We start from the raw sequence: 15,292 nt of genomic DNA on the forward strand, positions 1-15,292 counted from the left end.
TGGGGAGCTTGACAGTTTCTGCCATGCAGGCAGGACACACTTGGTAGCCTCTTGGGTTCTCCAAAAGTGAGAACTTGATAATAAGAGGTCGCAGGGCTGCATTTGCTGGGTTTTTATAGTACCTGAGTCTTGGCCGTTGATGGGATAACATGGCGCTGGGGGCAATTAGTGGGTGTAATCCCTGCCTACTGGAAGGTCGGGGATCTGGGTGGAGGAGTCCCAGTCCTGATCCGAGCAGGCTTGGAGATCTCAGCCCTGGGTCCCACACACTTGGGTTCCTCTGCCAGTTCCTTCATGTGTGAGGCTCATCCAAATGTGTGGAGAATGACCCAAAAAGAAAAAAAAAAAGAAATGAACCATCCTGCATCCCCCCCAAGCTCCAAGCATGGTTGGGCTGAGTCTTCCCTCTAAGAGGAGAGAGACAGGAACCCTGCTGAGGGTTCCGAGGAAGGCGGTCATTTTCTGCTTGTGCCCACAAGGGCTTTGGGTGGGCTTTGACCCCATGTTTCATTCCGGGCACCTTCATGAGCCCTGCAGCCTGGTGACCCCCTAGGGTGCCTGTGTCCTGGTTTTGCGTTTTGTGTTTAATGTACTTATATCCTTCTATTATGAAAATATAACTGTAAATCTCTCCCCCTCCTGAATAATATATTGGATCCTGCTAATTTCAAGAAAAATCATGCCTGAATGATTTTGTATATGTGAGGGAATTTTTCTTTCTTACTCCACAGTCAGTTTTAGCATGTTTCCTTTGCTTTCTTACCTTGTGGGGGTTTCAGAGTTTATAGGGTTATTGGTTAGAGTAAAAGTTGAAGGGAAAGAAGGAAAGGAAAATAAAGTAAGAAAATAAGTTCAAGATCTCTTGTTATACCCGGGTTTGGAGTTTCTCGTTCTCAGAGATTTCAGTTCCACACGTGAGGATGCAAGAGCAAAGGACCTTTATCACTAGCTCGAGCTAGGGTCCAAGTCTCATGTAATGCAGTGGAGTCTTGACAAGGACCCTGAGCCCTTATTACAGCAGGTTTTTATATCCTTAATCACATAAGCATAGTTAGTAGGCACCAATGGTTACGCTTTGCGGGTTTTCCAGTAACAGGCTACAGGACAGGAGAACAGGATGTGTCGCTTACTGATTTTAATGTGGTGGTGATGGTGGGGATTTTCCGGTAACTCTAACCACAAATTTTTTTGGGGGGGAGGCATTTTTTGGATTATGCCTGGCGATGCACGGGAGTTACTCCTGGCTCACGCACTCAGGAACTACTCCTGGTGGTGCTCAGGGGACCATTTGGGATGCTGGAAATTGGACCTGGGTCAGCTGTGCGCAAGGCAAACCCTCGCCCTATCCGCTGTGATATCACTCCAGCCCCTATTGGGGGAACAGCAATACCAGTCTTCAGAAAACAGAAACTTAGGCCTACTGCTTCCTTTGCTGAAGTGCAGCCTGTCATGACTTCTTGCTCTCCCTCACTCCAGCCCTTCATTCTCTTTCTCTCTGTCTCTGTCTCTCTCTCTTTCTCTCTCTCACACACACACACTCACAGATATGTGTGTATGAGGGAGAGCCCACACATGCATACACTAGAAATCAGTTAACTGTCACTGTCACTGTCCTCCTGTTCTTCATCGATTTGCTTGAGCAGGCCCAGTAACATTGTGAGACTTCTTGTTACTGTGTTTGGCATATCGAATACATCATGGGTAGCTTGCCAGGCTTTGCCATGTGGGCGAGATACTTTCAGTAGCTGCCGGGCTCTCTGAGAGGGGCGGAGGAATCGAAGGCGAAGGAATCAAACTCGGGTCAGCTGGGTTGGCCACGTTCAAGACAAATGCCCTACGCACTGTGCTATCACTCCAGCCCAGAAATCAGTTACACATGACAAAAGGAAATATGATCTCTAACTTGAGTAAAACAAAGTATCCCTGTGGATAAAGTAAAGCCTATATAAATAAACATTTTTGACAGTTAAATTTTATGTGTTAATCTTCAATTTTTATTTGAGACATACCTGCTATCATCTCATTTCTTTTATCAGTTGAATAATTGACAAATATAAGTGCTTGAAGGCTAGAGACAGAGTACAGCAGTTAAGGTATTTGCTTTGCTGGATGCTGACACTGGCTCCATCCTCAGCAAGGCATATGCTTCCCAGGCTCTGCCAGGAGTAAGTCCTAAGCAAAGTTGGTTGTGGCTCAACTTGCTCCCTTCCCCCCCAAAAGAAAGAATGCTTGAAAAAATAATAAATCTGGCTTTTTGAATCCTGACTTGAAAAATGTAGCTTTTCTTTTTTATTAGTGAGACATCATGAGGTACAGTTGTAGACTTACACATTTTTGTGCTTGGGTTTCAGTTATACAATGATCAAATACCCATCCCTCCACCAGTGCCCGTTTCCCACCACCACGGATCCCAGTATCCCTCCCACCCCCCAATCCCCCCCATCCTACGCTGCCTCTGTGGCATGACACTCCCTTTTGTTCTCTCTCTCCTTTTGGGTGCTGTGGCCTGCAAAAGAGGCATCGAGTGGCAACATGTTCGGTCTAGAGTCTAGTCTCAGCATGCTTCTCCCATCCTGGGGGGATCCTTCCAATACCCCCCATTTGGTGCTCCCTTCTACATCTGGGCTGCTTTTACCCCTAGAGTGTGAAGCTGGCATACAAGCCAGGGAGTAAACCTCCTGGTATTTAACTCGGCTACTCTTGGGTGTTAGTCTCCTATTTTGTTACTTTATGTTCCCCAGATGAATGCAATCTTTCTATGTCTATTCCTTTCTTTCTGAGTCATTTCACTTAACATGATACTTTCCATGTAGTACCACTTGTATGTAAACTTCATGACTTCGTCTTTTCTAACAGCTACATAGTACTCCATTGTGTAAATGTACCAAAGTTTCTTTAACCAGTCATCTGTTCTCAGGCACTCAGGTTTTTTCCAGATTCTGGCTATTGTAAAGAGTGCTGCAATGAACAAACAATTGCAGATGTAGCAATTTTTTAAAAAACAATTTTTTTGTCACCTGGTGGTGTTCAGGGCTTACACCTGGCTCTGTACTCCTGAATCGCTCAGGGGACAAAATGGGATGTCAGGGACCAGCCTCCTGCAAAAGCAAGCGCCCTACCTGCGGTACTATTGCTGCAGCCCCCAAATGGAGTATTTTTGCAGCTGGAAGATTAACTTAACTTCTCTTTGCATAAGAGTTATTTCTAAATCTGGATGTAATGGTTATTGGAATAGGAAGTCAATATATGATAATTATTATTTGTAAATTACCATTTGGGCTGGAGTAATAGCACAGCGGTAGGGCGTTTGCCTTGCACGCAGCCAACATGGTGACCCGAGTTCGATTGCTCCACCCCTCTCAGAGAGCCCAGCAAGCTTCTGAGAGTATCTCGCCTGCATGGCAGAGCCTGGCAAGCTACCCGTGATGTATTCGTTATGCCAGATACAGTAACAACAAAGTCTCCAATGGAGATGTTACTGGACCCGCTCGAGCAACTTGATGAGCAATGGGAAGACAGTGATGTGTATATATATATATATATATATATATATATATATATAAAATCATTTGTAAATTATTGTGTGATCAGTATAGTCAAGATATTTCAGTGATTACAGAGAGAACTGTGGGCTGGAGGTAGTACAGCAGGTAGGGCACTTACTTTCCATGCAGTCAACTGGGCTCAATCCTTGGCATCCCCTACAGTTCTCTGAGCCCTGCCAGGAGTGATGTCTAGGCTCAAAACTGAACCATGAACACCACAGGGAGAGCCTCCCAAAGAAAACAAAACAATTTTAAGTGTGTTTTTGTGTGTGTGTGTGTGTGTGTGTGTGTGTGTGAGAGAGAGAGAGAGAGAGAGAGAGAGAGAGAGAGTGTGTGCTACTGAAGTCTAAATAAGGTAAATTGGGTTTGCATGCTTGCTGTTGTGGCTGAGATAACAATGATGGTGTTGATGGTGTTGTTGGTGGTGATAATGCTGATAATTTCTTTCCTTTTTTTTACAGAATGTTCCCCCAGACCTTTCCATCTGTACCTTTGTGTTGGAACAGTCTCTCTCAGTCCGGGCCCTGCAGGAGATGCTGGCTAACACAATGGAGAAATCAGAAGGGGCAAGTACTTTATTTACATACTATCAGTCCTTCATGAACTCAGCAACTGTAGTAATGACTTTCACATTTGATATTAGAGATTTTACATTTTGCTGAAATAGGCCAATGACTTGAAATTGTGGTTTACCTAATTTTGACTTTTTGCCTTACCCAGCTAACCTGTGATATCTTAAAGAATACCCCCAACCTCCACCCCAAGCCAAATCTTACCTCAAAGTGATCTATGTCGTTAAATGTCATGCTTATGTCTGTGGTTGAAACCAGGATCTTTTTTGAGCCATTGTGTGTTATTTTGCATTTTCATAACTTTATTTTTTATTTTTATTTTTTTACTATTTTAATTGCTTTCTGCATGGCTATTTGTCATTAATCTTTATTTCATTTCCAAATGCCTCTAATCATGTCACTGTTCTAAGCATTTTTATGGCAAATAAAATTTCATGGCACTCTTATATATCTTACATAACAAAATCACGGTGAAATATGACTTTAGTTGGTAGCAGTTCTGCAAACAGTTTATCATTTTTCCTGAAAACTAGAAATCTCCCATTTTCCAAATGCAGATATTTTTCTTTGAAAATTTTCTTGGTAATTCAAATTATTTTCCTTGTTATGACTTGCTATGACTTATTTCTGACCTATTCTTCATTCTTAGATAATTCTCTAAAGGTTAGAATGAAGAACAAAAATGTAAAGATAAATTTTTATATTAGAATTATTGTAGTTTATGGTTTAGTAAGTTATACTGTTTTCAGGTATGTTATTATTGTTGTTAATCATTGTTTTGATCTGGATAAGTGAAAAGATTACAAAATGATAAACATGGTTAAACAGGTAATGTTAATTAAATGGTAATATTTGACTGCCATTAAAAATTAACTTTTAATGTCATAAACAGGATTTTCGTTTGTACATTAAAATTTTTAGTAGCATGTCTATTTGATGAAGTATAAGGTATAAGTTTGCTCTGAGTATGAAGGGTAAACTTTGGTTATTTCATTTGATATTAGAATAAAATTTATTTAAAGATAAATTGTTATTTTAAATTTTTATTATAATAAAGTATGCAATTAATATGTTTACATGTACAAAATTTCTTTAAAATATATTTTTCAATGCAAAGCTTATAGAATAAACAAAAAACATAAATTCTCATGCAGCTAATTTTGTTTCTACTTGGATTATTCTCTTCTGACTTTTAAACATCATGGAAGCATATTGTCTTTGAAATGAAAATAATTTTACAAAGAAAATTAATTTTTCTTTAATATAAAACATCTAGATTAATGTATTTTATTTTTATATTACTAAGCTGTATTTTCAAAATCTAACACCATTGAAAAGATGTTTTTTTCTTAAAATGATGGGTCTGGGCTAAACAAAGTCAGATTTTCTGTTTACACAGGAAATGTTGGAATCACCTTTTGGAATTTATGTTTTAAAGATACTAATTAGAATTTTCACTCAAAAGTTGAGCCAGAAACTCCTTACTGAAAATACATTTTCCCATTTTAACAGTGATTTTCATAGCAATACATAAGATAAGCTAAATAGTATGTCTAATTCTATGTGATTTATGGTTGCTGTCGGCACTTGTAAGAATCCAGGTTTATGGACTTTTCATTACCCACATCCTCTTTCTTAGTGCTACATAATACATTATTTGAACTCATTTCAAAACTTTATGGCCTATCCTTTAGGTAAGCAAGTCATCATCTTTAATTTAATATATAACAACATACTAAGTTTGTTAAGGGCCTTAACAGACAGACCCTTTTGCTAGGCTGAAGTGTGTCTGCAGAGAAAGGTAATTTCCTTGAAATCATTTTGGTATAAGCTAAAGGTGAAGAATAAAGGACTCGTTTTCGTACCTGATTCCCTGAATCTTTACATTATCAGATCTTTATAAAACCTTTTTCTATTTAAAAACAGTTCTCCCTAAAATATCGTGTAGTTCAGTCCATTGAGTGTTTTGGAATAAAACACATCTTTTTTTTGGGGGGAGGGTTACACCCGGCAGTGCACAGGGGTTACTCCTGGCTCTGCACTCAGGAATTACCCCTGGTGGTGCTCAGGGGACCAAATGGGATGCTGCGAATCGAATCAAACCCAGGTCGGCCATGTGCAAGGCAAATGCCCTACCTGCTGTGCTATTGCTCCAGCCCCAATAAATCACATCTTGTGTGTGACTGACTCCATTCAATTCCTGGCACCATATGATCCCTTGAGTATCGCTGGGTTCTGCCCTGGAAGCCCCCAAGTATTTCTCGGATCCTGAGCACCATTGGGTAGTTCAAGTAAACCCTTAGGTACTGAGAAGCACCATACTCTCAGGCCTTTCCATTGAACTGTCAACCAAGTTGGCTTAGAATTGCTGGGAGAATTTCCCAATTGTATAATACTGATGCTAAATGTAACTTCTGAAATGCATTAATATGAACATAGCAATACAAACATACTTGATAAGAAAAACCATTTCCATCTACAATGCTGTTGTGGTTAAATGCATGCGCATAGCCATCTTCCTAGTACTACTGAGTACATTCTTGATTTCTTACAGCTTCAAGAAATTTAGCAGCACATTCTTAACATCATGTATGTCAAACAAAATCATTAAAACTCTTAATAATAAAAGAAGATGAGCAGATGATGTGATAAAATTATTACTCATCTTAGGAAGTTTTGATTCCCTGGTGTTGCATATTTTGACTATTAGTAAAATAACTTTCAGTATGGTACAAAAACATTCTGAATATTTTCATCTAAAGGGATTTTTCTAAGATTAAAAATGTATGCTGAGTGATCCACTAGATCCCACATATTTAATTCAATTGAAATTCACTTACTTTCATTCTTATTCGGAGCTCATCAATATTAAGTAAGCTAGGACCTGTTTATTTTTGTATTTGTAGCTGCAGATGGGGCTTGAAAAATTTTGAGAGAAAACAGTAATAGGACGGGGGAAAGCAGGGGAAAATAATCATTTTTAAGCATTAATAATTAAAAGAATAATGTACATAATAATAATTAATAATCATTAATGATTAATGTCTTCCCATTGAAGACTTATTATAAATCAAAATGCATCAATCCTGTCCATTGTTCATATTTAGTCTGGGCTTCTATATGTATATACTTCTTTGCTTTTGTTCTATTTTCTCCTGGAGTTGGTATGGTTTTGTATAACTTTTCTGTTTCAGAATCCACCTCTGTCTGTCTTTTATTACCCTTCAAGTTTACTTTGTATATTGGTGATTAGCACAGAGATTACACTGGGGCCTTTATAGTCTCATAGAACTGATGGAGAATATTAGTTCTGCTATGTATGAATTGTGATTTGAGGGAAGGTAAGTCTTTATCATCTGGTTCAGTGATCATTTAATGATGGTGTGAGGAACATAGTAACTCTTGTTTGCATACCTGTAAACTTTTTTCATTGAACTCTATCTAATTCATGGCTGCCCTTTGTCTGGTCGTATATTTCTCTCATTTTTGGCTAGTCCAGCACTTGGTTCTGCCAATTTACTGATGACACTAGTATATTTTAATGTAATAAATTATAGCATTTGGTGATTTTTGTGTGTGTTCTTGTTAATAAAGTTTTCAGAATTTAATGAATTTATGTTTTGGGCTTTCTGTTTTAATTAAAGAACTTTTGGTTCAGTATATTTCTGTTTTAATTAAAGAACTTTTGGTTCAGTATATTTTCCATACCATTTTTTTTTTTTTTGCTTTTTGGGTCACACCTGGTCATGCTCAGAGGTTACTCCTGGCTTTGCACTCAGGAATCACTCCTGGTGGTGCTCAGGGGACCATTTGGGATGCTGGGAATTGAACCCGGGTTGGCTGCATGCAAGGCAAACTCCCTACCCACTGTGCTATTGCTCTAGCCCCCATACCATTTTTTTAAATGCCTAATTAAGAATTCCATTTCATGAGAATACAGATGTTATATAAGAAGTGATGCAGTATTGTAGAAAGAGCTCCAATTTAAAATAATTAATGACATAAATAGGTTAGATGACAATCTTCTTATTCACCTTAGAAGTGTATATTTGATAATGATAACATTGATAATTTTTTCATTTGGCTTAGTTGTATCTGAGGGTCTTATTATAGGACTCTGATTTGTGGTTACTTCAGTAATGATCTCTTTGTTGTTAGAATATTGTAGTTCAACAACATCAATAACACCAAAAAGAAAAATAAATTAAATAAGTATATGTTCTTCATATTCTGATCTTTGGGAGAAAAGTAGGTTAAAATTTTTAATTTTGTTTATTGTAATTTTTGTATTTTGTATTTTTGTATTTTTGTATTGTGCTATGGTAGCAATAGCACAGCGGGTAGGGTGTTTGTCTTACAAGCGGCCAACATAGCCGACCCGAGTTCGATTCCTCCACCCCTCTCGGAGAGCCCGGCAAGCTACCGAGAGTATTCGATATGCCAAACACAGTAACAACAAAGTCTCCAATGGAGACATTACTGGGCCCGCTCGAGCAAATTGATGATCAACGGGAGGGCCTTTACCTTTTTATTGTAATTTTGATCTTTTATTCAATTTATTCATTATTATACGTAATTGGTAATTTACCAATTGCAAGTTGAAGTTTAAAGAGTAATTTAAAAATATCTATAAAGTTCAGATTGTAATATTATAGCTATTACCTATTATAAAGAAAAAAACATTCCACGGTCACTGTCCTCCCATTGCTCATCGATTTGCTCGAGCAGGCCCAGTAACATTGCGAGACTTGTTACTGTTTTTGGCATATCGAATACGTCACGGGTAGCTTGCCAGGCTTTGCCTTGTGGGCGAGAAACTCTCCAAGAGGGCCAGAGGAATCGAACATGGGTTGGCCGTGTCAGCCGCATGCAAGGCAAATGCCCTACCCTCTGTGCTATTGCTCCAGCCCATAAATCAAAAAACATTTAGCTCAAATTATTCTTTTATTTAGTCAAATGTTTTGAATGGTTTTATTTTTATGGGCTTAGTGGCTAGAAAGATGGTGATTGTAGACATGAAGGCATCATTTGAAAACAATCACAGGGCCAAAGAGATAGTACCAGGGTTAGGGAATTTGGCTTTGCATATGGTTGATCCAGTTTAAACCCTAGCACTATATATGGTCCCCCTAGTACCATCAGGCTGAGAATAAAGCCAGGAGTTATACCTAAGCCCCACTGATGTGGTTCAATCGTCTCACTCCCAAATAAACTACCAAGCAATTAATACAGTTTGATGTGTGTTATCATAAAATGGTTCATAATTAAAGTGTTAGTGTGAGGAAGTAGTATAGAACTTTTTATTCCTTTTTCATTTTCTTTGGTACTTTTTAATAATAGTTTTGAAACTGTGTAGAACTTAATGTTAAAACAAATAAAATAAAAATCATTAAAAGAATTTTCTTTAAGGAACAATTTGATATCATAGAAAACAGCACTTGCCAGGAAAGCAATTCATAGTATGTTCAGCAATATACTTAAAATGTTTTTATGTCTCAATACTAAAGTGGTTTATTATTTTATATTAAAACTTAAGAATGTGTCATATTTCAAAATTTTATACTATCTTCTAAATAATGGTAAAATATTGCAACAACTCAGTTATTAATGAGATAGACGTAAGTTTCAAACATGTCTAGTTTAGATGAAAAATAAAGTAATAGAATCATTAGTATAGTTTTACTATTCTAATAAAACCTACTTCTCAATTATTTATTCTAATAGATTTATTATTCTAATAAAATCTGCTTTTAAAAATCATATTCTGAGATTACTCAAAAATGAATGAAGAAGCAACTGGCTTATTTATTGGTAAATGAGTTTTTTACAACTACATTTTTTAACAATTGCAGCAGCATTCATGAGATTTTTTTAAAAAATACACTTATCAAACTTTGATGAACCAGTTTCAGAGAAGTGATTGCATTTAAGATCATTTCATATAAATGTATGATCAGAAGCTGAAGTTCAAGAAAAATCTATACTCTATTTCATAGTTAAGCATATAGATTCTAGAACAGACACCTTGAGTTTAACTCCTGGAAAACTTTGGCAAGTGACTTAAACTTTCTCTGCTCAGCTTTGTTATCTATAAAGTTGAAACTAACAGTTTTCTCTGCTTAGCTGCTGTGAGAATTTAATAAATTTTACATATCTAGGTGTTTAAAACAATCAGCATACAGAAATCATAACTATGCTGTTGTTGTTGTTGTTGTTATTATTATTATTATACTTTGAATATGCCTAAATAAACTTCTTGCACTGAGCATTCTGGGAAAATATAACATTAACTTTGGGCCAAAATTAAAACAAGTCAAATCAGAAGCACAAACTTTTCAATTATCTGAAGACTTTGAAGAGTTGAAAAAAATAAGACATATTTTGGAGATTAGTGGACTTAAGAAATGAGATAAGTATAGATAAGTTTATCATTTTTTACCACTTTATTTCAACATTAGACCAGAAAGATAGTATGGGGGTAGGGTGCTGCCTTGCACACCATCACCCACTTCAACCTGAGGCACCACTCACCTGTGCACCACCAGGTGAGTTCCACTCCCACCACCACAACCACAAAAAAAATGAAAGGAAAAAAGAAAGAGCAAGAGATACAGAGGAAAAAGAAAGAGAAAGGAAGGAAAGAGGGAAAGATGGAGGGAGGGAGGGAGGGAGGGAGGGAGGAAGGAAGGAAGGAAGGAAGGAAGGAAGGAAGGAAGGAAGGAAGGTTGGTTTCCAAAATTGTGTGTTCAAGCATGGGTGAGCTCAGAGGCTGCCCAAGCTGCGTAGGATGAATGAAGGAACGGGCCACAGGCTGGTTGGTAATCAGTGACCACTTTTACTGCTTTTAAGCAAAAGATGGTAGCTAGAACTCCAAAATATCCTCATATTTTTTCTAAAAACAGATTTCTTCATCCTTGGAAGATAAAGGAGTGATGCTGGGATTGATATATAGAGAAATTGAGTATAAAATTCTATGCATAAACTATTTCTGTCTTTGGCTGATGTTTAAACGATGTGCATGTGTGACACGGATGTAAATTCAAATGCTGTTGCTAAGGAAAATAATGAGCCGAGTTGTGCATTGACATCCAGCAATTTTAAATTTGCAGTTTGAGTTCATCAACTTAATTGCCTGTTAAAGAAACACGATATTTTTCCAAGATATACAGTAGAATTCATATTTTTGACACTGGAAGGACAGGATACAACTTACAGTCATCTCACATAGGGAACAACTAGAAAATGTGACCTAATTTAAAGATAAAAGACAGCCAAGAGCAAGTAATAGAGATTCTACCAGACAAGGATTTAAAGTAGCTGTTATTACTATGTTCAGTGAAAGAAAATAAAATATATTCATGGTGAAAAAAATGTTCAAGTACTCCACAGAGAAAAATTTATTCAGGGAAATAAAGTGAAATTTCTAGACCTGAAAATTGTGACATCTGTAACAATCATATAGAAAGTGGTATAAGTGGGATATGAATGGATTTATATCACTTGGGTTCTTGAGTTTATACTATGAAGTCTTTGCTTTTAAACTCAATCCATAGGAGTATCCAGGTAATAAGAAAAAAGCAGGGGGTGTGGCCTCAGGAGAAACAATCATCAGAGCAGTGGGAAGAAGAGATGGAGCCCATGCAAGGTAGTGGGAAGATACAATCTTCGAGATAAGGAGAAAAATCAGGAGAATATTAGACAAACTTGTTTTCTGTGACTGCTGCTAACAAATTATCTCTAACTTTGTGGTTAAGAATCCTTTAAATTACTCTATTACAATGTTTAACTGTTTAAAAGAGTTAAAAATTTGTCTCAGCAGCCTAAAATCCATGTCATAGGTGTGCAGTACTTACTGGGCTCTCAGGAGGAATCCACTCCTTACCTTCTCTGACTTAAAATCTAGCTTTTGTCCGACTCCAAACAGCAATAAATTCAAGTTCTTTGAATTAGGATGTAGCATTTAAGGAGCTGTTGTTTCATCAGAAATTATGCTCCTCTCGGAGGGGGACTGGGCCTCCTCTACTCAGATCCCCAGTTTTCTAGTAGCTTGGCAGTCACACCCACAAATTGTCCCTGGCACCATGTAATCTCATCAACAGCCAAGATCCAGAGACTATAAAATAAAGCTCCTGGAAGAGAGTGATGCAGTATTTCCTGGAGCATGTGGCCACATATGTGGCCGCACAACCTTTATACTCTAGCCCACTGATGTACCTAAAGTAGCACACATTTGTTTGGTTTTAACATACTTGCATGTATTCTCTTATATACAGGCTTAAATGGCTTCAGAATGAAATACAACAACTTTCACACACTTACATCTTATTGTGGTGGTAAGATGCTCGCTGTTGGGGTGGATGTTTGAAGATTATCTCTAATGAATTATTGTAAACTATTTTATGAAAATAAAATGTATAAAATCTCAAAAAAAGAAATTATGTTTAAGTATTTTTACACAAATGTGGTCATATTATAGACCATTGGGTTACCTTCTCAGGAAAGGTGTTTTGAGTTGTAGCCATGTCATAGTTAAGATAAAAGCTCAATTATGTGGGTGAAACATGTTTTGATAGTAGATTATTCAATGAGAGAAGGTGCTTCTGATTATTACCCAGGACTACATCTCTGTATAAAGGCATATAATTTATAATCGATCATAAATGGCGAATGTCCAGGACAGCAATTATAGCAAAGCAGAAAGACCATTTGCCTTTCTAGTGTCCCACTGGGTTCAATCCCTGGCATCCCATATGGTCCCGGGAGCCCTGCCAGGAATAATCCCTGAGCACAGAGCCAGAGTTGGCTCTGAGCACCACCTGGTATGGCCCTCCCAATCAAAAAGAAATAAATAAATAGATAACAGAATGTCTTCACTGGTTAAGAACAGTGAATCTTTTTTTTATTGTTTAGAACAATGGGAATCTAAATGGGTTCATTGCCAGTAATATTCTCTGTGATTTATTTTAAAATTGCATTTTAAAATATCTGCTGCAACTTAATATTTTACTTCAAGAGTCCTGCTGTTCAGATCGTCCTAGAAAAAGCATAAATACTGTTTGGGGAATGGAGTTTTAATACCAATTAATTCATGAACTTGCTATCTTTGGGGGGGTCAGACACAATGGTGCTCAGGGCTTACTCTGGCTTTATACTCAGGGATCATTCCTGACAGTGCTTGGGGTCAGCCAGGGATCAAGCCCCGGGCCAGACACATGCAAAGCATGGGCCCTACCTCTGTCACTCTGACCCTGAATTTGCTATCTTGATGTGCCCACTAACCTGCATCTTGTGTAGAGCCTCCATATATAACTCTGTTTCTCTGTTTTATACATTAAATTGGTACAGTGATTTAAAAGATGGGTATGATCTTAAGGTTATGTAGGATTTATAACTTGAAGTGTTCACTGAGCAATAGCTGTTTATCTCTGTGAATGTGAACTCATGTCTTAAGTTAAATACACATTTTCTATTTATAGCTCCTTTCTCTTCACTGTATTTCTGTCTCTGGAAAGATTGCTTCCTGCTCCAAAGCTAAGGATAACACATATTTCTCTGTAGTTGACTGATGTGGTTTCCAGAGATTCTAGTATTAAACTCAATAAGGAGGTCAATTTAATCAGCATTTGATTTAATCACAGTGGCACAATTACATGCTGTCTTATATTAGGAATCTTGAATATATATATTGTCATATTTGATTAGTGTCATTCAATTTGGAAATCTTTCTCAGATTATTTTATGTATTTGAAATAAAAATAGTTTCATACAAGTAATAGCAAATAAGAGGTAAATTTATGTGATAAACTGCTCTGAATTTATAGTGATTTAAAGATGTCTGTCACCTATTAAACCACATTCTGGTCTCTATTCTTCAAAATTTCTAACTTTTCTTAAAGCATTCAAATTTAATTATATAGAATATTTCTTCTGTACTACCCTTTTTCAAATGACACCTCCTACCCCTAATTAGTACTTTCTTACCTTGCTTGAGTTTTCTCTAAAGTATTTATTACCTTCTGCTAATATTTATTTCTTTTTATATTTTTAATAAAGTTTATTCCCATCACTTGATCACTTGACATCCCATTACTCATCAATTTGCTCGAGTGGGTGCCAGTAATGTCTCCATTCGTCCTTGTCACTTGCTAGTGTAGCCCAAAGGTGTCTGCTTGCTCCAGGAACACGAAGAGCCTCAAACCATTCATTCAGGATCTTGATGAAGAAGTCTGACTATCTCATAGGTGGGCGGCCATGTGATCTTTTGATGTCCCATGAAATCCAGTCGGTAACAGCCCTAGTCCAGCGGTTGTCTTCAAATCACATTATGTGTCCAGCCCATCTGATTTTTGATGCCTTGGCAAACGAGATAGCACCCCTGATTCTCGATCGTCAACAGAAGTCGGAACTCTGGATTCTTTCTCTCACTTGAGTGAAGGGTGATACTCCAAGCATAACTCTTTCGATTCCTCTTTAGGAGACCTGAATAGTGTTCTCATTCTGTTTTCATAGGGCAAAGGTCTCTGAGGCATATGTTAATGCAGGAAGAATGGTTGGGTCTAAGAGATGTGCCCAGAGCCAGAATTTCTTTGTCCTCTTAGCTATTTCTTTGATGCTCTTGAAGGTGTTCCAAGCCATTTTCTTCCTCCTGAGGAACTCAGGTGCCAGGTCATTCGTCATGTTGACTTCTCGACCTAGGTACACATAACTTTTGCATTTAGAGATGTTCATTCCATTGAGAATGAATGGAATGTCAGGATTGAGACCATTTCTTATAAATATTGTCTTCCTACTTTGGACAAACTTGCAGGCTATCGAATGTAGCCTGCCCACAGGGCAGAGTCTGGCAAACTCCCCATGGCGTACCAAATATGCCAAATACCAGTAACAATGATGGGTCTCATTCTCCTAAAGAGCCTTGAAGATAATCTCAGGGCTAGGATGAAAGAGACGTTACTGGGGCCTGCTCGAGGCAATCGACGAATAACAGGATGATGAAATGAAATGAAAAATGAAATTGTCTTCGTGAGATTCAGCTGTAGTCTGACCTCTCCACACTCACGGTCGAAGTTGGCCAGCATTTGTGCCGCTTGGCTAATATTTGGTGTTATTATAATGATGTTATCAGCAAAGCAGAGGTGATGTAGTTGCCGACCGTCTATCTTCGTTCCCATTTCT

General features: G+C 37.7%; 1 protein-coding gene across 1 annotated transcript in view; it reads left to right on the forward strand.

Annotated features, from left to right (window-relative positions):
- Positions 1 to 15,292, forward strand: part of RYR2 (ryanodine receptor 2) — a 754,458-nt gene that overhangs the window by 241,873 nt on the left and 497,293 nt on the right. The window contains exon 3 of the mRNA XM_056113587.1: positions 4,007 to 4,115. Coding sequence (XP_055969562.1) covers positions 4,007 to 4,115 — 109 coding nt within the window. The remainder of the gene's footprint in view (positions 1 to 4,006; positions 4,116 to 15,292) is intronic.

The sequence above is a fragment of the Sorex fumeus genome, unplaced genomic scaffold (genome assembly GCF_029834395.1).
Source record: "Sorex fumeus unplaced genomic scaffold, SorFum_2.1 ptg000021l, whole genome shotgun sequence".
NCBI lineage: Eukaryota > Metazoa > Chordata > Mammalia > Eulipotyphla > Soricidae > Sorex > Sorex fumeus.